The sequence below is a fragment of the Rattus norvegicus genome, chromosome 9 (genome assembly GCF_036323735.1).
Source record: "Rattus norvegicus strain BN/NHsdMcwi chromosome 9, GRCr8, whole genome shotgun sequence".
Taxonomy (NCBI): domain Eukaryota; kingdom Metazoa; phylum Chordata; class Mammalia; order Rodentia; family Muridae; genus Rattus; species Rattus norvegicus.
The window spans coordinates 57,271,130-57,295,420 of NC_086027.1; the positions used below are offsets into that span (position 1 = coordinate 57,271,130).

At 43.2% G+C, this 24,291-nt stretch overlaps 1 protein-coding gene across 10 annotated transcripts in view; it reads left to right on the plus strand.

The window, feature by feature from the left end:
• The window catches only part of Myo1b (myosin Ib), a 162,277-nt gene that overhangs the window by 89,071 nt on the left and 48,915 nt on the right, over window positions 1-24,291 (plus strand). For 5 of the 10 annotated variants that reach the window (XM_039082950.2, XM_063266575.1, XM_063266578.1 and 2 more), the window contains exons 5-9: window positions 135-239; window positions 4,617-4,663; window positions 10,052-10,115; window positions 20,419-20,550; window positions 23,316-23,419. In XM_039082950.2, coding sequence (XP_038938878.1) covers window positions 135-239; window positions 4,617-4,663; window positions 10,052-10,115; window positions 20,419-20,550; window positions 23,316-23,419 — 452 coding nt within the window. The other 5 variants (XM_039082953.2, XM_039082955.2, NM_053986.2 and 2 more) reach the window with 2 other exon arrangements.

The following is a 24,291-nucleotide window of genomic DNA, read 5'->3' on the forward strand; positions in this document are numbered from 1 at the left end:
GCATAGCTGAAAACGTTTCCAAAACATGTCTACCCAACAATAAAGATGTTTGGAAATGCAGCTAGTGAATCCTCTCTCCAAGTATGATTCAAAGATTCTTTATAATTGAGTAACATGGCTCTTTTCCTCCACAGAGGCCAGCAAGCTTGTGATGTCCTATGTCGCTGCAGTGTGTGGAAAAGGAGCAGAAGTTAATCAGGTCAAGGAACAGCTTCTCCAGTCCACCCCTGTCCTGGAAGGTGAGAATTTCATGTTTGGACCTTGTGAGTCAGTTCACTTCAACTGCCCAGTGTTCAGGGTGGGAAGAGGACACAGTTCAGGCCAAAGCCTATTGAGGGATTAAGCCTCATCCCCTGAGAGGCTTTGTTTCAAGTACTTAAAAGAGAATAGTTTACTCTTGGAGAAGGAACTTTCCCATTTAAAAATATCTTTCTTTGCCATTCAATTTTTATTTAACTTACTTTGATGTGCTTTTAAGAAATTGACTGTTTTTTGCAGTTGGTGGTGCAGTGGTGTTCTATCATTCATGGTAATGCCTGTGGCTGCTTGTGTCTGTTGTCATGGAAATCAAGGACTAAAGAAAGCCCAAATGCTATCTATTCTCCTAAGTTCTGTTGTTAGCTCTCTGGTAACTAGCTCATATTCTTAGAGGGTAGAAATGTAAGAACAAAATCCTGCTAAGGTAGGTTTCATTCGGAGGCCTCTCTCGTCTTAGCGGTAACTCCCACCTTGCTGTTCATGTGAGCTCTTCTTTCTGTGTTTCTTGGGGAACACAGAAACAGAAGTGTGCTTCCTGGTGTCCCTTCTCCACACTCCATGCTCCATGCCCTAAACTCATAGTAAGTCCCTCGCAAAGGCTCACCTCTGGACTCTGTCCCATTGAGGGTTAGCCCTTTAACATCATCAAGGATGAGATGAATCCTTTTACGAGATGGAGAATGACATTTACCTTTGGTATGAATCATGCTCACATTAAACATGAAATTAGGATCCTGGAGAATGGCTCCGTGATAAGAATACTTGCTGTTCTTGCAGAGGATCTGGGTTTGGTTCCTAGCATATACATGGCCCCTTACAACTGTCGGTAACTCTGGTTCCAGAGTTACTTCTGACTGTAGGAGACACCAGGCACAGATGTGGTTTTTGTGTGTGTGCGCACGCCCCCCCCCCCCCCAGTGCTTACCTGCATGTGTTTTACACACACACACAAAATAAAAAAAGAGCAAATCTTTTTTTTTAATTTATTATTTTTCTATTTATATGAATACACTGTAGCTGTCATCAGATGTACCAGAAGAGGGCATTGGATCCCATTACAGATGGTTGTGAGCCACCATGTGGTTGCTGGGAATTGAACTCAGGACCTCTGGAAGAGCAGCCAGTGCTCTTAACCGCTGAACCCCAAATCTTTTCTTTACATCATGAAATTCCAGCTTTTCCTTATTGGAGGGAGGCTGTTAAATTTGCTTTATAGTATAAGCATGTTGGTATTGTGACTAACACAGTTGGAACACCAATTGGATTTCCTAGCCTAGAAGCTGCTGTGCTGGGCCTATCTTTGTTATGAGTGTGAGGCCTATCCTAGGCATTATGGCCTCTCTTGCTACATCCTTGTACCTGTTAGGTTAAAAATTATCTCCAGACGTTGGCAGCTGTTCCCCGGGGAGTCAAATGCACACTTTTAGATCTGGGCTGGAGGAATAGTTTGACTCACCCCATTTATTGCTCCGACTGAGCACAGAAGGACAAGGCTGAAGGCGGACGAAAGCAGAGCTGCCTTGGGGTTGGTAGGCAACTCTTGACATGGAGGGTCACGATCCCTCTCTGTTGCCTTGTCTACTCTGGCCGGTCCTTCCCTCTGGGAACTCTTCTTGCACTCTGAGCATTTACTGTGACTTTGTGCTTCAGAGAACACACCCTGCCCAACTGAGGTGCTGACGGGCAGCGTGGGAGAGGCAGGGAGACTGATAGGCTGTTACATTTTGAGCTCTTCTCCATTTAGCACCTTAGCCGATGGCGTCTGTAAGAAGCGGCATCTCTGAGACTTGGCCTTGTCGCTCCCCGCCTTTGCTTCCAGGTTCAGTGCTCTGCATGAGCTGTCTCTGCCCATGCTCATTTTAGGAATGCTGTGGTCGCAAGAAACAGCGTAGCCGGAATGTTGCAGCTTGCATTTTTGACTAGGATCTTATTATTTGGTGGTATCTGAACCGAGGCCGCAGTGCAGGAAATGGGAGAAATGTCCACTGTGGGTGTGTGTTATCTTTTATGGGAATGCTTTGCTTTTTAACTGGAACTGCTACTGTAAATGAACGTTTAGAACAACGAACTTTATTAAAAAAAAAACCCAACAACTATGGAATGTGTGTCGGGAGTTCTATAATGGAGCACTTGTTTCAGATTTCTAGACTCAGAGTAAAAGACTTGAGTGTTTAGGGTTGTGCTCGGTAATATGCAGCTCAGACTTGTTTGAGGAAAACGTAGTTTATGGCTTGCAGATGGGCTCTGAACGGAGTTCTGGATCAGTCTTTCACTTCCCCCTGACTGTCAAGCCACAGTACATTGATCTTTATGTGTCAGCATCTTGAGCTGGGCTTTGGTTCTGTACTAATTAGTTGACTTGGCAGGCCTACATTTCAAACCTGGCATAAAGGATTAGCCCACAAAGGCATGGGAAATGTCACAGTTTAATGGGGACCAGGTTGAGTGTCTACTGTCATCAAGGTTGCGTTTATGGCTGACATTTGATCGGCAGTGGATTTGTGGGGATCCCCTCTTCCTCAGCATATTTTCTTTGGTGAGTGTTTCTAGTGCTTCTCTCTCAGCCTGTCTTCTTTTGAAGTAAGAGTTTGGGCTCATCAAACTGTACTTAGCTCAAACATCTTTAATATAAGGAACCTTCTCTGTTGACTTTGTAAATTCTGTCTTAACCCATCTTGAACCAACTATGTGATGTTGGTTGAAATAAGGACTGGCTAGCCTAGAACTTACAATGTTGAGCAGGCTGGCCTTCAGCTCACAGAGATCTGCCTTCAGGTGTAGGGATTAAATACTCGCACCACTGCACCCAGACAGTTGCGTGTTTTTAATTTAAAAGGTTGATATGGGACCAGTGAGATGGCTCAGTGGGTAAAAGTACTTGCCACCAAGCCTCATTTCCTGAGTTCAGTCCCCAGCACCCATGTGGTAGGAGAGAGAGAACCAACTCTTTTAAGTTCTCCTCTTGACTTCCACATACCTACTTCCAGTAAATAATACAAACAAATGGTTTTTAAACGACATAAATCACTGATTTAACAAGAAACATCACACATTGGGTTTGGCTGCTAAATGGTCAAAGTTGGGTGTTCCCTAAGAATACCTCCTCCTCTCCGGGGGCTTCTTTCAGGACTAGGTGTCCTCTCAAGAAGGTCTTGCGCTCTGTGACACTTCCTTGTCACCCCAATCCTCACTCGCATTTAACTTGACAAAGCCATGGAGGCTTCTGAAATGCAATTTCTAGCGTCTTATTCAAAAGGTTCATTTCATTTAACCACATGTTCGGGAATGGTGCTGCTAGTCTCAATTGAGGCTCCTAGTCTCCAAACAGCTTGGGTTGGAGGGGGGCTTGGTGGAAATGCAGAGTTCCGTGTCTTCCAGGGTGTACCGGGATGGAGTACCGTAACACAAGAGCCTTACGTGACTGGGTTCCCTTCAGGGTTTGGGGCATCCTCTCTACATATGTGGCTTGCATCCACACCACTCTGTTTCCATCACTCTAGGTTGGCTTGTGAGTGAGTGTGCACAGGCTTGGTGAAACAATCCATTTGCCTCACAACTATGCCATCACCCGTGTTAAACAGGACCGACCATTCTGTGCCCGGGGCAGAACCCCCTGGAATTCTCACAGGCCCTCATTTCAAAAGGAGTCCCAGGGCAGATTGGTCTTCTTGAAGCAACTAAGATCAAAACAAACTTGGGCTTTACATTTTGGGTCACTTAAGTTCCCTTTATGTTCTAGAAAGTTTCATATAGGTCTGCCTGTTGGGCCTAAGCTACCAAAACATGAGTCGTTTTTATCTTATTTTAAATGACTCATTTTCCGACTCTCAGTATAGTTCTTACTGTACTGTAGTTATATAATTACATTTACATAAATAGCCTTATTTCAAAATTGAAGTTTTAGTTTCACATGCCTCCTGCAATCCATATTCCCCACCCACGTGCATCAAACCCATAATAATAGAAAATGATTTCTGAAATAACTCTACTGGTAGTTTTGGCAGAGATCAAGGCACCTGTCTGCTGCCCGCTAGATTCCCGTCTGAAGGAGTTAAACAGTGTCAACCGGGGAAGATTAAATTTAGAGTAATACTTGAAACAAGGCCAAGATTCAAGACTGTCACTTGCTCTTTTTTTCTGTGTATTTCTAACCACTGGAGGGAAGTTTAAGAAACTTATTAAAATTTCTGGAAGCTATATTTGCATGGGAATTATGCGTAGAAATGGCATTGCTGCGAGCTGTGCTTGCCAGAGTTATTCCTGTTCAGAACGACAGTTGCTTTATGTTTCTGCTCAGTAATCTTTTTTTCTCTCTCTCTCTATCAGCTTTAATGATGCATCTGTTTCTTTCTCACTAGCTTTTGGAAATGCCAAGACTGTAAGGAATGACAATTCATCCAGATTCGTAAGTATTTGTATAAGCGTAAGTGCTAACACTAATATTTAGTCCATGTGTGTTTAAACAAGCAGATGTTTAATATTTCTTAATACACACATCTTCAAAGGCAGACAGCATCCACCCCCAGTCGAGACCACTTACTGTAGGTTCTGTAAGAGTTCTTTGGGTTTCTTGTCATCGTCGTTGTTGTTGTTCTGTTTTCTGAGTTTTTTTTTTCTTTTCAGTTTTTTTTTTTTGGGGGGGGGGAGTGGCAAGGTATTTTTATTATGTTTCTTCAATCAAAAAATTACAGGAGTTTAAAGAAGGCTCTTTATAATCATTTCCTACTCAGCTAGCGTTTGGTATTTAGAAGATGGGGTGCGTTTTAAAACCTGTTGGCAGTAAAATCACTTAGTGCAAGGGTCTAGGGGAACTGAGTACTACACACTGAAACTAGTGAGTGTCTTGTCGTGACTGAGTCTGGGCCTTGCTGCTGTTCGCCCTCCACTCCTGTTACAGTCCAGCATGCTGGCGAGCTTGGTCCTCTCCAGCTCACATCAGACCCCTGATCTTCACGAAGATACAAACACTACCCGTGTTTTTGCCTTTTGCAGTTCTGGAGACTTTGTGCCTGCTAAGTTATACCTTGTAGTACCCCACTTTTTCTTCTCTCTGCTTCTTTAGGTTACAGGGTTTTGTTAAGTCCCTCAGGCCGGCCTTGAACTTACTATAGCTCAGGTAGGCCTTGAACTCTATTGCCTCAGCATCCTGAGTAGGTGGGACTATAAATCTGTTTAATTTGGTCTGACTCCATGAAGGGACGTTGAGATTTTTTTCTTCTTTTGTGGTTTAACCAAATTTTTGTATTAAAAGATCATTTACTTGAGCAGTCTTCTTACCCATTACTCATAACACTGGTAATTTCTGATGCTTGCCTACCAGAGATTCTCCATGCCCCCACCTCAGCTCCCTCTTGGCCTTCTTACACAGGTTGTCCAAAGCTTAAAGAAAGAAATGGTCTCTGTGGAAAATAGGAAGCTAAATAAGTTCTTAAACCTAAGGCTGTGAATTTTCCCATCGGATCAGCCCGTAAAGCTCTTACAGCCAGTTTGATCTGGGTGTTTTCTTGTTTGGTAACATGGATAATCTTGTTACATAAATAGAATTTGAAGTGAAGTAATTCCATTGATCGGGCTTCTTTATGTGATAAAAATTTAATTTAAAGATATTTACAAATATATGTGACCATGGTGGTACAAAGGCAGAAAACTATATTACTAAAAAGGTCATTATAGTGCAATTTAAGATTTAGTGAATGGCTTGGTAGGTGATTTATCTTATTAAATAGCTTTAGAGAAATCCTCTTATAACATGAGTATTAGGATTTGAGATTAACACTTGATTAGAGGCTAAATCATTTCACGCCTAGCTTCTAGTAATTTCTCTGCTTTGTGGTCTATGACTTGATTAATAACACACCCAAATGCGTGTTATAATTTTATAACTGGGCTCCATGCTATTTTGTGTGTGACTGTGCTATTGTATTGGTATTGGACAGTATCCTTGACTACGTTCCAGTTGGTTAACCTAGAATGGATTTGTTGATCACTTTACTAAGAAATCTGACAGAGCCTGTTCTTCTGTAGTTAAGACACATTGGTCATACTGACACTTGTAACCAATGCATTCAAAGACATACCCCAGTATCTCCCATATGCCCCAGTACTTTTAGTTTGACTTCTGTAACCTTTTTTTTTTCTTTTAAGAAAGAGACTCAGTGTTTTAGGGCTTTATTAGCGTCATAGCTTAAGCAGTACGGGAAACGTCTACTGCGTGCAGACTGTAAGCCAGATAAGCACTGACGGGAAGAGGATAGTAGTACTTACACTGTTAAAAAGTGGTTTTGTCCAACCTCTCAGTCGTTAAGATTTGTGTATTTTGAGACAGGGTTTCCCTATGTAGCCCTGGCTGTTCTGGAACTCTGTCTCAACTCACAGAGATATTCCTACCTGTGCCTCTCGAGTAGTAGTAATAAAGGCATGTGCTACCTACTGTTCAATAAGAACTTTAGCCCAGTAGAGGTGCACACTTTTAATCCCAGCAGTTGGGAGACAGAGACAGGTGGATCTCTGAGTTTGAGGCCAGCCTGGTCTGCGTAGTGAGTTCCAGGACAGCCAAAGCTACAGAGAAACCCTGTCTGGAAGAACCAGGAAAAAAATAAATAAATTGTATGGATTTGTTTCTGCATTTTACTATAAGTATAGGTTTCCTTACACCTCCTGTATAGCCCGTGGCCTTTCTCTCTGGTAGCTGGAGTGATCTTTGCAGACAGGTTCCAGCAAGCCTCTGTGGTGCCCCTTTGCTTTTACAGTGCAAACTCTTTCGGCAGCTTCCAGGGCTTGTCTGGCTGAAACACTGCCTCTGCTTCTTAGTCCCCCTCAGTCTGCCTCAGCTTCACACACCTTTGTGGCCCTCTGGCATCCCAAGTGCTTTTCAACCCCAAGCCTTTGCAGTCGTCTTCTTCTGTATGTGGAGTCCACTATAGACCTGCACATGCTGGGTGGTATGTTGAATTATTTGTGTCTCCCTTCAAATGATACCTTGGTAAAACCTTTCATATACTCTGACTTCATCTTGATTTTATTTTATTTAAGGTATTTATTACTCTTTAGCATTCCTGTATCAGATTACCTCATTTTGTCATCCTTGACTTGAGAGTCTTAGAGGCATCATGGGAACAGGTATTCTGACTTCCTTGTGTACCTTTTAAACTCTTATAGTTAGAAGAGTGCATGGTACCGCCATAGACACTCAGAAAACACTCAACCAGTGAATGCTTCTCTTTAAGAAGCTTATGTAGACCGATTAGGGAAGTTGGCCATACCTAAAAATAGTGATGACCCAGTGCATACACTTGTAAGTTTTTCAGAAAGATGCTAGGGTAGAAGACAATGTTAAAGGGTCTCAAAAGTCCTCTGGAGAACAGGAAAGATTGGCTGGGAACCATGAGGAAGCCGGGGCCTAAATTTACCATAGTTTGTTTCTGGACCTAAGAGTATGTGGAAGGGGTTTTAAGACCATGGACTAAGATTCCAACTGGAGTGTGCTAAGAGTCAAGTTTAGAGTCCTTATACATTGTTTTTAAGTTACAGAAAGCTACAAGTCATTTCCTAGTAGACTAGTGACATCGCCAGGACCCAGCTTTAGATGAGCTATGAGGGCGTGGCTGCCTTAGGGCCATTCTTTCTTTGAGGAAATTCTCACAGCTGTCCAGCAGTTCCCTGGTGGTTGTCTTCCTGTTCTCCTCTCTGTCATGTTTCTACTCTTACTGTTTACTGTCTGGCAGCTTCTTCTGGGAAGTCATCAGGCCCTCGATCTGAATTAATCCTAGAGCTAGTGCCTCGTCTGTGTGTGTGTCCCTGCATACACCCGCAGTGAAGTTTTTGGTTTTGGTTTTGTTTTTCTCATGGCGTCCAAATACCTTACAAAGCCAACTTAGGAAGGATTTATTTTGGCTCATGGTTTAAGGAGAAGCACCCATGATGATCCCTGACACTATGCCATCTGTCTTTATTTGTTCCCCATGTCCAAAATGTTCTACAACCTTCCCAAAGAGCACCACTAGCTGGGACCTAATGTTGAAACATCAAGCCGTGGGGAATAGTTCACACTCACACCTTGGAAGATTTCTAACTCTGGTCTCACTAAACCCCTCCACCTGCTCTCTGGATTCCTTAGCCTCCTGTGCCCAGGGACTTCTGTGGAAGTTAGCTCCTTCTTGGGAGTCAATCCCTAGCCCACCTCTTGTAGAGTTTACTTTCCTCATCTCTCGCTCCTTTGCCCCTGTGTTGCCTGTGTCCCAGCTCTTCTGGAGGGCCTCTCTGTCAAGCCACAGCCTGTCCCTGTGGCTCTGGTTAGCTCTCCATTTGTGCTCCTCTTTTGCTGCTCCTACTGGAAGCTGTCAACATTTCTCCCCTAATCAGTACGGCCACCTGATACCCTGGTCCCTTGACACCATTGCATCTGGTCCTACTCCTTTCTAGTCCAATGCACACTAATCAGGTGATCTTGTCAAGTGGCAAATCTGATCATGCCTCCTTGTTTAGGAAACTTCAGGCATAATGGCTCAAATCAGGAGAATGTCAGAAGGTCACAGTGCTCTGAGTTTGTTCTCCAGGCTGAAACCCTTCCTCTCTGTCCTAACAGGAGCTGGTCTTTGTGCCTGCTCCTTCTGTTCCGTAACTCCTGTCCACCTAACTTCAGACACTTTGCATTAACTGTGAACTCACTTCCTCCTCCCTTGTCTTCCCACCTTGTATAACCATGTGTATCCATGAGCTCTGGCAAGCTTGTCTCTCTACCACAATGTCCTATTTACCAGGATGCCAGCTCCTTCCCAACAGATATGGTGTCTGTTTTCTTTTCTTTGTTTCTCCTCTGCCGTTTTCAACCTAGAAGAAATGATTTGGAGACATCTGCCTAATGCACGTGAAGATTTGAAAAGGATAGATGACAGTGGAAGACAGTGAGGGAGCATCTGTAAGCTAATAAAAAAGTCACAAATTGCATTGTTGACTAAGTACCACGTGGTCATGTTTTTTTCACCCTTCCTATCACATTTGAGAAGTAATGTAACTCTTAGGGAAAATTATATACAAAGTGTCTATGATTAAGGTAGGACATGAAACAAAACAAAAAAACTTTTACTAGTTAAGTAAGCATACTCATTTTCAAACACAGAGCAGCTGTCATGGTTACTCTGATGTTCATGCTACTCTTCAGCCGTGCGTTGGAGACTGACCTTAAACTTCACAATGTTACACTCCAGCCGTCTTAAGATACTCTCCATACAGTGCGATGTGAACCTGGGCTCTACATTGCTGTACGGTGTAGGTCAAAGGCTACCAAAAGGAATCAGTAGTCTTTGATCCTGAGCCTGTGACAGCACATCATTGTGTGTTGGTTAGGATAGATGGGAATATGGACTGTCGTGGTTCTCTTACTGCCGGAGTTTGTGTGGCTGAAAACACATTTGCCTAGGAAATGAAATAACTTATCTTTCCAATCAGTTTCACTGCCAAGACTTGTTTTCAGTCTTGATTTGAGAAAGGTCTGAAGTGGAGAAAAAAAAAAATCACGTGATGGAAAGGAGCCACCCTGCTCCTTGCGTGAGTGCCTGTCAGTGTGCATGTGTGTCGGCCACAATTGTTCTGAAATCAGCGGAAGCCCGATGGGTTGTAGGTCTCAGGTAGTCAGTGTGAATTATTCTCGGAGGCACGTGGCTTCGAGTCATGTTTACCTGAAGTTACCTTTCTTAATTCCATTGAGACAAAGGACTAAAAGTGAGTCAGCTTGCTGCTTTTCAAAAGTGCACCAGGGGGTTTGAGATGAACTTACGGAGTCTTTCTTTGACAGGGCAAATACATGGATATTGAATTTGACTTTAAAGGCGATCCGCTGGGAGGAGTGATAAGTAACTGTAAGTATTTTTTACTTGACTCTTTATAAGCCAGTCGAGAATAATAAAACAGGCATTCTAAAATAGTGGAAAATTTAAACACTGTGTCCGGAAGACGAGAAGAAGCCGGTTTACTTTTCTAAAAAAATTTTAGCCATTGCATTCCAGATTGCTTTATGATATTATGTAAGATATGTACATGTATGCACATATATGTATACGTGCATATAGTTTGTTTTGGTTTTTGAGAAAGAAATTACTTTCCCTTTTCTGTTAATATTTTTATTCATTTTACATTCTGATTGTAGTCCCCTCTTTACTCAATCCGTACCCCCATTCTCCCTACCCTTCTCTGAGAGTGTAGAGGCTCTCCCTGGGTATCCCCCCAACCCTGATACATCAGTTCTCTGCAGGTTAGGTGCATCTTCTCCCACTGAGGCCGGACAAGGTAGTCCAGTTAGGGGAACAGCATTCACAGGCAGGCAGTAGATTAAGGTACAGCACCTGCTCCAGTTGTTGGGGGACCTGCCTGAAAACTGAGGTGCACATCTGCTACATATGTGTGGCAGTGGGAGAGGAGGTAGGTCCAGCCTGTGTATGCTCTTTGGTTGGTGTTTCAGTCTTTGAGAGACCCTAACAATCCAGGTCAGTTGATACTGTTGGTCTTTCTATGGAGTTCCTATCCCCTCGGAGTCCCTCAATCCTTCCCTCAACTCTTCCATAAGACTGTGTGAGCTTTGTTCAGTGTTCGACTGTGGCCCTCTGCGTCAGTTAGAGTCAGCTGACGAGTGGAGCCTCTCAGAGGGCAGTTATTCTAGGCTCCTGTCTGCAAGCATAAGAGAGTATCGTTAACAGTGCCAGGGATCGGTGCATGGGTATAAAGTTGGGTCAGTATTGGTTGGCTGTTCCCTCAGTCTGTGCTCCATCTTTGTCCCTGCACTTCTCGACAGGACAGATTTGGGATTGGAAAGTTTCGTGGTTAGGTTGGCTGGTGTCTTTATCTGTCGTCCACTGGAGGGCCTGCCTGGGTATAGGAAGTGGCCACTTCAGATTCCATATGCCCACTGCTTGGAGTCTCAGCTAACGTCACTCCCGTTGGATCCTGGGAGCCTCCCCCATCCCTGGTCTCTGGCATGTCTTAGAGATGCTCTCCCTCCGCCCTAGCTGCCAGTCTCCCTCCATTCTCCTGGTCCTCTGGCCCTCTCTCCTGTCTCTCCGCACACCTCCATCCTGAGCCCGCTCGCCCATTCCCCTTCCCAATTCCCTCTCTCACCCATTTCTCTCCCCCATCTGTTGAGAGAAAAATCTTAACTGTCTCACCCAAACAGGCCTCAAAACCCGTTTATCACCGTGGCTGGCTAAATTGTTGTTAAAAATGAATTTACTATTACCTTTGGGAAATTGTTTAGAAATGTACTAAAGTATTTGTTATGTTTAGATCCCACAGGTCTTTAAGCCAATCTGATGTGAAAAAAAGGTTCTTCAAGGGTGGTTTTCCATAACAAAATGTATTCTGTGATTAAAAATAAAATCTAAGGAATTTATTAATTAATTTTGTGGTGCCAAGATTGAACCTAGGGCCTCACACACACTGGGCAACTGTGCTGGGCTTTACCTTAGCCCTAAAATATAATTGACTTCTTGTTGTTGTTGTGGTGGTGGTGGTGGTGGTGCCTTGTTCGTTTGTTTGTTTGTTTGTTTGGGACAAGGTTTCTCTGTGTAGCCCTAGCTGTCCTGGAACTCATTCTGTAGACCAGATTGGCCTCAGACTCACAGAGATCCATCTGCTTCTGCTTCCCAAATGCTAGAATTAAAGGTGTGCCATTACCACCCAGGTAAATTAGTAGCTTTTTAAAGGAGTCTTTACCTGATACACTGAGGGAGCAGACCTTTACCTCAGATGTTATTTTGAGACGTGTCCCCTCTCTTCCATGATATCTAGATAATAAAAATGTAGTATAGCTGTTAGTAAAACGTCGAATCATTATCTCCTCCTGAGGGTGGCTGAAGTAAGGAAGTCAGCAGGACTAGGTAATGGCTGCTCAGTAGCTCCCAGGGTTTGTAGACTGTCAGGAGTTAGCTGCCTCTTGACTGGTTCTTGTGTGCCTTCCTTACCTTGGAGCCAGTGGGCCACAACACCAACCACTCTGATGCTTCTCCTTTTTTGATTTTTTCTTTTAAGTTTTAAATGTCATCTGTTTAGAAATTAATTATAACACAGTCGTTTATGCGCCCTCAGCCATTATCTTGCTTTCCTCTTGAGTGTTCTGCTTGTTTTTAGGATTAAACCTCCAGGCTCACCCCAGAGTGGTACAGGAATTGTTAGAATGAAAATAAATACACACGCAGACTAGATAAGGAAATGACAGAGCTGGCTAAGTGTTCGGAAGACCTTCAGCGGCTTGTTATAGCAGTGATATTTCTTTTGGTTTTTTTTAAAGATTTGAAAAAATTTCAGTTGTGTAGATGTGGATGTCTGTGTCTGTACCTGTGAGCGCAGATACCAGGAGAAGGTGTTGAATCCCTTAGAGCTAGAGGTACAGGTTGTCGTGAGCTGACTGATGTGGGTTCTGGGAAACTACCTTGGATCCTCCAGAGAACAGCAAACCCTCTTAACCACTGAGCCATCTCTCCGTTATCAGCATTCCGTTTTCAAGTGAAATATGCTGCAGAATCTGAGATATAAAATGGGGGAAATGAGCCATGATCTGGTTATATATATATATATATATATATATATATATATATATATATATATGTGTGTGTGTGTGTGTGTGTGTGTGTGTGTGTGTGTGTGTGTGTGTGTGTGTGTGTGTGTTTGATCTTTTTAGTAATCCTGGGGATTGAATTTAGGACCTCATTCTGATGTACTGTACCATGTGACACGGGCAGCCCTGGCTGTCCTGTTTCATCATTTGGGCATCTGTTTCATGAGCACATCTATTCCTTGTTCACTACATGATCTCTCTGGCGTTTCTTCATAGACAGCAAGTTACTGCAGTTCTCTGGGCCTCTACATCTTCATCCTGGAAGTGAGATTAGCAGTATCTAGCCGTGTGAGGATCTGATCCATCAGCTCTAAAATGCTTGTTGTGGGTCCTGGCATGTAGAGAACAGTCAATAAATGTTTATTTTCCATTTTTAAATACCAATTTGTTCATTGTTTATAGCCTTCCACCAAATACATAGTCTGTAAGTACAGAGACCACCTATCTATTACCAAACAACCAACAGCTGAATAAATCTGGCATCACACACACACACACAGTCACACACACTCACACACACACACACTCAGACACTCACACACTCATACACACTCACACACACACTCACACACACTCACACACACTCATACACACTCACACACTCATACACACTCACACACTCACACACACTCATACACACTCACTCACACACTCACACACTCATACACACACAGACACACACTCACTCACTCACACACACACACTATCACCTGTCAATATATGCTTTTGAATAATTTGAGAAGCTCCAGATTTCATAATTTGTGTGTGTGTGTGTGTGTGTGTGTGTGTGTGTGTGTGTGTGTGTTTGATCTTTTTAGTAATCCTGGGGATTGAATTTAGGACCTCATTCTGATGTACTGTACCAGTAAGCTGCATCTCCTTTCTTTTTTTCCTATTTTATATGCTTCCACACTAACACATAAGTAGCCCTCTGGAGGTAGAAGTCAGGAAGCCATTAATAGCCCTAAGTGTCTTTGGCTTTTCCCTGTGACCATTGCCCCATCTGTCTCACTGGACTGAAGAGCAAAGCCATCATGAATGTGATCTGGAGAAAACCTCATTCCCAGCAGTGCAGTCAGTTGCTCCTCCTCCTGGGTCAGGGAGGAGTGAGGAAGGATTAGGTGAGGCTGGGGGGTTTCCCCAGGGAACATCCCCCCAAGACACAGGGAGGCAGAGGAATGAACTGGCCCTTCACAGGAGGTAGAGTGGCAGCGTGCTTTTGGTTCGTCTCTTCTTGGATTTCTTGTGAATTTATGGTACAGTTGTTTGCCGCTTTTGTGTGTCGTCTCCTTGTGGCCTATTGTTTAACCTCTCTGTGGCACATTCTTACCATTGTAGTATATGCAACATGGTTGCACTCTTTTTTATATTGTGAAAGGCACGTAGCTTTGTTCTTTTATATACTTACTACTTTTGATCTTATTGGTGGTAAATCATTGATTAGGAATGAAACTGCCCGGTCCAATACATTCTCAAGGAAACTGATCTAATTTGTTTCTTGACACCATATGTGTGAGATGGATTTGGAGAACCTTGTAGATCAATCAATCACCAAGTTCACGGTAGCTGGTGAGCAGCTACCTACGTGTAAATAATATCTGCCTTTACTATGCCTTCTGTAGGACTGCAAATCATTAAAAAATTAGGCTGGCATATTATTTTGTTTGTAAAATTAGGCTGGGCTTCATTCACATTTTGATCATTTTCCCCTATGTGTATGTATGGCGGATACATGTGTGTAGGCTGGTGTGTGTGTGTGTGTGTGTGTGTGTGTGTGTGTGTGTGTGTGTGATCATCCTCAATTGTTTTTCCACCTTGTTCATTGAGACAGAGCCTTTCAGTCAAACTCTGAGTTCATGAGCATGGCTAGTTTCGCTACTCACCTTGGCCTGGAACTTCTGCCTTCTTAGATATTGCTACAAGCAGTCTATGGTAGACTATAAAAGCCTATCTGGCTTTTATGTGAGGCCTGGAGACCCAATTTCCAGTCTTCATGTTTGTAAAAGAATTGTAATGATTTAAAGTCTATGTCCCTAAAGGATGTTTATATTTTGGACTTTCCAGTGGAAATGTTGAGTTCCACTCAGCAATTCCTGGTTATTGGTTAGCTGGAGAAGAGGTAGGCAATTATTTTAGACAGGATAAAAATGGTTAAAATTGAATAATAATGATAGTTTCTTATATTATAAGCACACGTAATTTGAGCTCACCTTGCTTTAATGACAGGGCCTACGTGCATTAGATAAAATTAGGTGTTTTTTTTCCCAGTGTTCATCTTGAATCACCAGTGAGGAGGTGTGGGGTCTCTGGGACACTCGGCATTCTGAGTCATGGACTTGCAGCATTTTCTGTCCTCACTGGTAAAACTGAGATGAAGGTGATATTTCCACAGGCCTGCACCAAGAATCTGACCACTTCCTTATTCTGGATTCCTCTTTTGATGCTTTCTCTGTATTGACCTAACAGTAGTAGCACGCATTGATGAGATCTAATTTCTTCTTAACGTCTAAGCACCTGCTGGTTTGGGTGGACAGCAGGTCCATCCTGGTTGTCACATTCTCCTCCTGTCCAAATGGATATCGACTGGAAGGGAAGGGCAGCGCACAGCTCAGTGACGAGGACTAGGCTGCTGGGGACAGTGCCTACAGCTTCTGCTTTTCCATTCAGTATGAGGCTTCTTTTCCTAGGAGAGAGATCATGTGTGAAAGAAGACAGTTTTTCCAGGCAATCTAATCCTCTTGTTATGCCCTAGGGTAATGAGATTTTCTTCTTCTCCTTCCCAACCCTTTCGTTCTTTTTTATTTCATTCATTTTGATTCCTCTGTCTATTTTAAAAGCCTCCATCTTCCAGCGTGTACAATCATGGATGTTTTATTTCTAAGACACGAGCAGGCACATCTTGGGTATCAGCTGGTGATTTTTTTTGGAATTAGAAAGCCCCTGAAGTGAAGGCCGGACAGTAGTCAGCTGGTGATGGCCTGTTGGGTAGAAGAACAAATTCTGCTTCCAGGGTTTCTTCGTCCCCGTTGTTTCTTTGTTTGACCTAATAAGTTCATCTCTGCAGAATGTGAATTTATGTCGAAGTTTACATCTCAAGATGCAGTTGCACTGAGGCTTCTGGAGATTTTTCACATTCTCTGCTGTACTAAGTGTCTGGCATCGAGTAATAAGTTCTCTAAATCTCCCTATCAGAGGACCAGCCAGTACCAACAGTAGTTCCACAGGCAGAAGAGACCCAGTAGTGGTCTATTTTCACATCATTCAAGGCACATTTAAGTAAATTAATGTGGTCAGGTGAGAAGTCCCTAGAGTGAACTGAGTGTATAGCCTGTACTTTTAGTAATTATCTGCCATGGCTTCATGCTGTTTCCTTGTATTGGTACATGCCCATTTAGCACAAAGCACCAAGAGGGAATGTTTCAAGCATTAGTAAATTATTTGGGGGCAAACATCTCCTCTAATTACTTTTCTACCTAGAAGCTTATGACTTCCATGAAAACTCATGAAGAAACTGAAATAGGCTCTGGGGTGATCGAGTAAGCATTATAAGTTGTAAAACCTTCAACCGCTTTGTATAAAAGCTTCCTAGTTGTGTGAGGAATTGCTTGGTGAATTCAGGGGTTTTTATATAAAGTCTGGCATCTTCCAGATACTTAAGGTTTTTCCTTGTTCTTTTTCCTGAAAATTTTCAGAGCTTAACCATTAACCCCAGTAACCAAAGCTCTGGGTTCATACTCTGTCTGTGGGACATAAGCCTTATTTTCTCATCCATCAAGTGGAGATGACAGAGTTAACCTCAGAGGAGATTCTCAGGGCTACCTATGCTAACAATGGAAAGAAAGCAGAAGTTCTGCTTTACTTCCCTCCTGCACCTTTCCTTATAAATGCATGTACTCTGAGTCGTGGGTGAATATGGCTATCGTTACCGACCATGCCGGTGCATGTATAGGTCAGATACCTTCAGTCAGCATTCTTCATTACCTGCGATGACTCTGACAGTCACAGCTGTTTCCTTTCTCCATTCTCAACATTTCAAAGGGGCCGGGTGTCAGCCCGCACAGTAGGATATAATTGCACAATTGTGGCCAATGGGTTTCATGCTTTCTGAAGGTACGACTTTGTCTTGAAGCATAAGAAATGATGTGTTAAGTACTGTCAACCACTTGTCCCCGTGACTAAGGAGCCACTGTTAGGTAAGCAGCAGACTGTGGAGGGAGGTATCCAACACTTGGGGATCTGAACAGAGGCTGGAGTCGTTAATTACTCTGCCTTCCTCACCCACACTGTCTATATGCTTATATGACTATAAGCAATTTGTCATTCCTCTCTGAGTGTGTGTGCGTGTGTGTGCGTGTGTGTGTGTGTGTGTGTGTGTGTGTGTGATACATGTGCCATGGGCCGTGTAAGGGTCAGAAGATGATTTCAGGGGTTGAGACTCTCCTACTTTGTTTGGGCCAGGGTATCCTATTCACTGGTGCAGGTCCAGGTAGATTGTGGGAATTCTCTTCGCTCCTTCTAGTTCACTGGTGATGTCGGGAGCACAGACATGCACAGCCACATCCGGTTTTACATGGATTCCTGCTCTCTGAACTCTGGTCCTTATGCATGCTTGTCAAATGCTTTATCGCCTGAGCCATTTCCCCCAGCCATCAGCTGATCCTGTCACCTGAGAAGACATCTGTGCTAGTTTGTGTATAGCACAGTTACAAGTGTATGACGTAAAAGCCAAGAGGAAGAATGCTTTCATGCCTGCTCCCTCCTTACTAATTCCTGGTGTTAGTGACTGGTTCCTGGTGTTAGTGATGGTTCCTGGTGTTAGTGATGGTTCCTGGTGTTAGTGATGGTTCCTGGTGTTTAGTGACGGTTCCTGGTGTTAGTGACTGGTTCCTGGTGTTAGTGATGGTTCCTGGTGTTAGTGATGGTTCCTGGTGTTTAGTGATGGTTCCTGGTGTTAGTGATGGTTCCTGGTGTTAGTGACTGGTTCCTGGTGTTAGTGATGGTTCCTGGTGTTAGTGATGGTTCCTGGTGTTAGTGATGGTTCCTGGTGTTAGTGATGGTTCCTGGTGTTAGTGATGGTTCCTGGTGTTTAGTGATGGTTCCTGGTGTTAGTGATGGTTCCTGGTGTTAGTGATGGTTCCTGGTGTTAGTGACTGGTTCCTGGTGTTAGTGATGGTTCCTGGTGTTTAGTGACTGGTTCCTGGTGTTAGTGATGGTTCCTGGTGTTTAGTGATGGTTCCTGGTGTTAGTGATGGTTCCTGGTGTTTAGTGATGGTTCCTGGTGTTAGTGACTGGTTCCTGGTGTTAGTGACTGGTTCCTGGTGTTTAGTGATGGTTCCTGGTGTTAGTGATGGTTCCTGGTGTTAGTGACTGGTTCCTGGTGTTAGTGATGGTTCCTGGTGTTAGTGATGGTTCGTGGTGTTAGTGATGGTTCCTGGTGTTTAGTGATGGTTCCTGGTGTTAGTGACTGGTTCCTGGTGTTAGTGACTGGTTCCTGGTGTTAGTGACTGGTTCCTGGTGTTAGTGATGGTTCCTGGTGTTTATTAGTGATGGTTCCTGGTGTTTATTAGTGACTGGTTCCTGGTGTTAGTGATGGTTCCTGGTGTTAGTGATGGTTCCTGGTGTTAGTGATGGTTCCTGGTGTTAGTGATGGTTCCTGGTGTTTAGTGATGGTTCCTGGTGTTAGTGACTGGTTCCTGGTGTTAGTGATGGTTCCTGGTGTTTAGTGATGGTTCCTGGTGTTTAGTGATGGTTCCTGGTGTTTATTAGTGACTGGTTCCTGGTGTTAGTGATGGTTCCTGGTGTTAGTGATGGTTCCTGGTGTTAGTGATGGTTCCTGGTGTTAGTGATGGTTCCTGGTGTTAGTGACTGGTTCCTGGTGTTAGTGATGGTTCCTGGTGTTTAGTGATGGTTCCTGGTGTTTAGTGATGGTTCCTGGTGTTAGTGATGGTTCCTGGTGTTAGTGATGGTTCCTGGTGTTAGTGATGGTTCCTGGTGTTAGTGACTGGTTCCTGGTGTTAGTGACTGGTTCCTGGTGTTAGTGACTGGTTCCTGGTGTTAGTGATGGTTCCTGGTGTTTATTAGTGACTGGTTCCTGGTGTTAGTGATGGTTCCTGGTGTTAGTGACTGGTTCCTAGTGTTTAGTGGGTGAGTGGTGCTGATTCCAGAAGGAATTGATGTGTGAATGGACAAAGCAGAATCAACCCTTGTTTGTATTTCCCACCTAGTCTGTTACTTTCTTCTAGAAGTGGGGATTTTCTCTCAGCACTAGCTCCTCTGTGCAGAGTCTGCCCCTGGGTTCTTGGCTCTGTGGTTGTACAGTACTGTTCTGATCTCTCAGAAGCTTACCTGCTTAACAAGTAAAACTGTACTGTAGTTTTAACCACTTATTTTTCTGCACTCGTGTATACTTAATTGTTTGAGATGATGAATTTTGCAGCTGCTTTCCCCTAAGTTACATTGGTTTGTGCTTTCCACTTTCTACGTAACCTCCCACCCCCTAGTCTTCATTAGTCTTCACCCACGGTTTAGGGGCATTGTAGTCTCCCGAGTTGTCGAATTCTCCTCACCCTTCATCCTCAAATGCTCCTCAGATGCCTCAGACACACATGGAAACCATCAGTGAGCATTCCCATGGTGCTCACACCTGCTTAATAAATAATATTTGGATTTCAATGCGATTTGGACCAGTAATATAAGTACAGAGACCTGATGGTTTAGAATGTCATTGTTATAATGTTTATATTACAAGTATAGATTTATAAAGATGCATTTTATAGTTAAAATTGGTCCTTGCCAGTAGTTCTCAGACCCTCCGTAGTGTACCTGGTGAGGAGTTAGCAGGATTCAGGGCAGGAGGAGACCACTGTCTGTAATTCTGTCACAGTGACTCCTTTCTGTTTTTTTTTTTTTTTTTTTTTGTTATTTGTTTGTTTGTTTGTTTCTAGGTAAAAATTTGAAAACTTGCTGAGTCCTTAAGTTTAAGAGATGGAAAAGTGTCTGGAGTTAGTGAATATATTGTTAAATAACAGGAAATCCTAAAACTTGAGGATCTAGAAAACCCAGCCTAATTCCTCCAGAAGGTGGAGAGTGTTGGGGGGGCGTGGGGGCTGATGGGTCAGCTGGTCAGATATGAGTTCAGATGGTCCTGTGTGCTCAACAATATGATACCTTATAAAACAAGATATCATCCAAGAAGCGCCTACAGACTGGACCTTGAAGCTTGGTTTTTTGTTTGTTTGTTTGTTTTTGTTTTTGCATTATAATTATGTGGATCTGAATGGAGGCATTTCAATACTTATATTTGTAACATTACATTTTAAAGACTTTAATATGACCATAAAAAAGAGGATATTAGTATAAAGGGCTGTTATCTTGAATGACTTGTTGGATGTAACTGCTTAATTTGGTAATTTAGTTGATTTCAGTTGAGTTGTAATAATTTCTTTTATTGTTTTATTAGTATGAAACCAATGAAAGAGAGGGAAATCAAGTATACATATATTTGAAAGTAAAATAAACTCTATACAATTTAATTTTAGTTGTTTTTTTTTTTTTAGATCTTTTAGAGAAATCTCGTGTTGTTAAGCAGCCGAGAGGTGAAAGAAACTTCCATGTGTTCTATCAGCTGCTCTCGGGTGCCTCTGAGGAACTCCTCCGTAAGTCTATGGGTGCCTCTGAGGAACTCCTCCGTAAGTCTATGGGTGCCTCTGAGGAACTCCTCCGTAAGTCTATGGGTGCCTCTGAGGAACTCCTCCGTAAGTCTATGGGTGCCTCTGAGGAACTCCTCCGTAAGTCTATGGGTGCCTCTGAGGAACTCCTCCGTAAGTCTATGGGTGCCTCTGAGGAACTCCTCCGTAAGTCTATGGGTGCCTCTGAGGAACTCCTCCGTAAGTCTATGGGTGCCTCTGAGGAACTCCTCCGTAAGTCTATGGGTGCCTCTGAGGAACTCCTCCGTAAGTCTATGGTTCTGGGGTGAGATTTTTACTGTCAGACTATTCTGAAGCATTCTCTACAATATTCAGTCTGTATGCTTTCCCTGGCAACATTTTTTTTTTTTTTATTCTGATTGCCTCTACCACACCCAACATTTCTTTCATATTTCTGTATTTCACCAGGACCAAATTATAGTTGGGGAGGGCTCCTCACAAATTTAAAATCAAAATGGAGAACTGTACCATTTAAGGAAATAAAATTGTACCGTGTAGTAAAGGTCTACAGTTGTATAAGAATTTTTTCAGTAAGGATTTAAAAAGCATGGGGAATTAGTGGCTGCACAAGTGGGGCGGTGAACAGAAGTGCCTGCCTCCAAGTCCAACACCCTGAGTTCCATCCCTGGAGAAAACCAAACAAGTTTTCACCTCTATACCCTTGCCATGATACAAATGCATACACACACACACACACACACACACACACACACACACATACATATACTTACTCATATACAGTAAATAAGTAATAATTTAAGTCATAGGGAAGATATTTGTAGCTATCCAAAAGCTAACAATAAGACTTTACAACAAGAATACATACTCTACTATGTTCATAGCAGTCTTATTTATAATAGCCAGATGTCCCTCAACAGAGGGACAGATACAGAAAATGTGGTGCATTTACACAATGGAGTACTACTCAGCTATCAAAAACAATGACTTCATGAAATTCATAGGCAAATGGATGGAACTTGAAAATATCATCCTGAGTGAAGTAACCCAATCACAGAAAAACACACGTGATATGCACTCACCGATAAGTGGATAGTAGCCCAAATGCTCAGATTACCCAAGATACAATCCACAGACCACATGAAGCTCAAAAAGGATGACCAAAGTGCAGATGCTTCAATCCTTAGAAGGGGGAACAAAAATTTTCACAGGAAGAAATATGGAGACCAAGTGTGGAGCAGAGACTGAAGGAAAGGCCATTCAGAGATTGCCTCACCTGGCATCAGCTTATACAGCTACCAAACCCAGACAATATTGCCAATGATGCCAAGAAGTGCATGCTGACTGGAGCCTGATACAGGCTGTCTCCTGAGAGGCTCTCCCAGAGCATGACAAATACCGAGGCAAATGCTAGCAGCCAACCATTGAACTGAGAACGGGATCTGCATTGGAGGAGTTAGAGAAAAGATTAAAGGAGCTGAAGGGGCTTACAACCCCATAGGAACAACAATGCCAACCAACCAGACCCCCAGAGTTCTCAGGGACTAAACCACCAACCCAAGTGTACACTTGGAGCTACCCATGGGTCCAGCCGCATATGTAGCAGAGGATAGCCTTGTTGGGCACCAATGGGAGGAGAAGCCCTTGGTCCTGCCAAAGCTTGATGCGCCAGGGTAGGGGAATGTTAGGGTGGGGAGTCGAGAAGCGATGGGTGGGTGGGTGGGGGAACACCCTCATAGAAGCAGGGCGAGGGGAATGAGATAGGGGGTTTATGGATGAGAAACCGGGAAAGGGGATAACATTTGAAATGTAAGCAAACAAAATTCAATAAAAAAGTAAATTAAATACAAACAATTAGACTTTTAGAGATTTTAGAGAATTAAAAAGTTCACAAGGAAATTAATAGCTATTGACTACATCATCAGTATTCAGTAGCTTCCGGCTATATCATCAACAGTTCAAACAAGAGTAGCTGGGGAAGGTCTGTCACTCAGGGAGACAAGCTCTTCCATTTGTTACTTTTCCTATGTCTGTGACTCATTACTTAGGGACAAGCAATGTAAGGACAGAAAGGTGGCCCCTAGGCGTGGCACAAGGCGTGATGATAGCAGCATTTGCAGTTGTAGGAGTGGGGCTGTGAGGCTGCTTACATCTGGGCAGACCGAGAGTTCAGAGAGGCGAATACTGGTGATGTTTACTTTGGACTCCATGGATGGTGCCACCCACGTTTCCAGTGTGTCTTCTCTGTATTAAATCTACCTCAGATCATCTAGTGTCATGTCTCTTAGGTGATTCTAAATTCAGTTGATAATGAAAATTAACCCTCACTACCATGTTCACTGATAATCCACAATTGCACATTAAAAGTCATTGAGCCACTCACTACACATAATTAGCAAAGCGTTTGTAGCCTTGCAAGCTACTGCTCTAATGAGAGCCTCTGACTGTCAGTAACAGTTTCCCCCAGAGCCAGGAAAAGATCACAGTCTGTAACCTGTCTTCTCAGCTTTGGGGTTGTATCACTCCAGAATAATTCATAGGAATCCAAAGCCAATTTATATGAAGGGCATTTTCCATTTCCTTGTACCTATCAATCCCACATTACAATATCTCCCAGCACCAGTTACAGAAGTGGGTTTTGATCTCTCTGCATCTGGTTTTTTTTTTGTTCTGGTTGTTGACTTGATACATATTACAAAGGACATGTTATCTGGGCAGTACAAAGGGAAACTGTGAAGAGTGGCACTTTTATTGATAGAATGTATCAACTTGTATGCATGACTCCACAGACAAGCTTAAACTGGAGCGGGATTTCAGCAGATACAACTATCTGAGTCTGGACTCTGCCAAAGTGAATGGTGTGGACGACGCTGCCAATTTCAGAACTGTCAGGGTAAGAAGTGCCTTCTTTTACAATGGGTAACCCCCTTCCTGCTTGGCCAGAACTGCTTACAGCTCAGTTTTCTTTACGTTTTAATTTATGCTCCTAAGAATTCACTATGTTTTTATCAGTTTGGCTTTTACACTAGCTCAACAATCATGGAAGGTTTTGAAGGCCATGTTTACTAGAGCATGCTGATTTAGCATTTATAAAGAGGAACCTTCATCTATTTTCCTGGGACATGACTCTCGGTGTGTACTGAAATTCTAAGTAATCTTTTAGCCAGAGTTAATTTTCAGATGTGAAATCTTGCCTTTGGGTCCTGTTAGGTTGAAAGTGTTTTTAGGCAAAAAATTACGTTTTTAAGCAGCTTTAGAAAATGGCAACACATTAGAAGAATCCACATTCCTCGTTCATTAGAAAAGAAGCGACTTTTACATAACACTCTGCTTTCTGTCTTTATGTGGCATCCACTTTCAAAATTACTCCCATTATGACATTATGGCAACTGGGATTGACTTCCAAATGAGACAGCTGGAGCTGTGAGGGGGAGGGGCAGGAGGTGAGGCAAGATTGACCCCCGAAGCTGAATGAAGGGATGTGGGGTCCCCCCTTGTTCCTGTTATTCATGTATGTGTTTGAGCATTTCCATAACAGAAGGGTCCGTTACTCCCACTGCAGCGCAGAACACTTACACACATCCAGAAGGCAATGACAGCAGGCAGCTGTTCTAGGAAGAGCGCATCTCTCAGTATGCCACGGTGTAGAACGGCGTAAACACCCGAATATGGAAACAATAGTCTGGACATGATTTTGTTTAAGACTTGATTCCAAGGCCGGTTCTGTAACCACTTTGCCTGGCACATAGTTGGCACCCCATATGC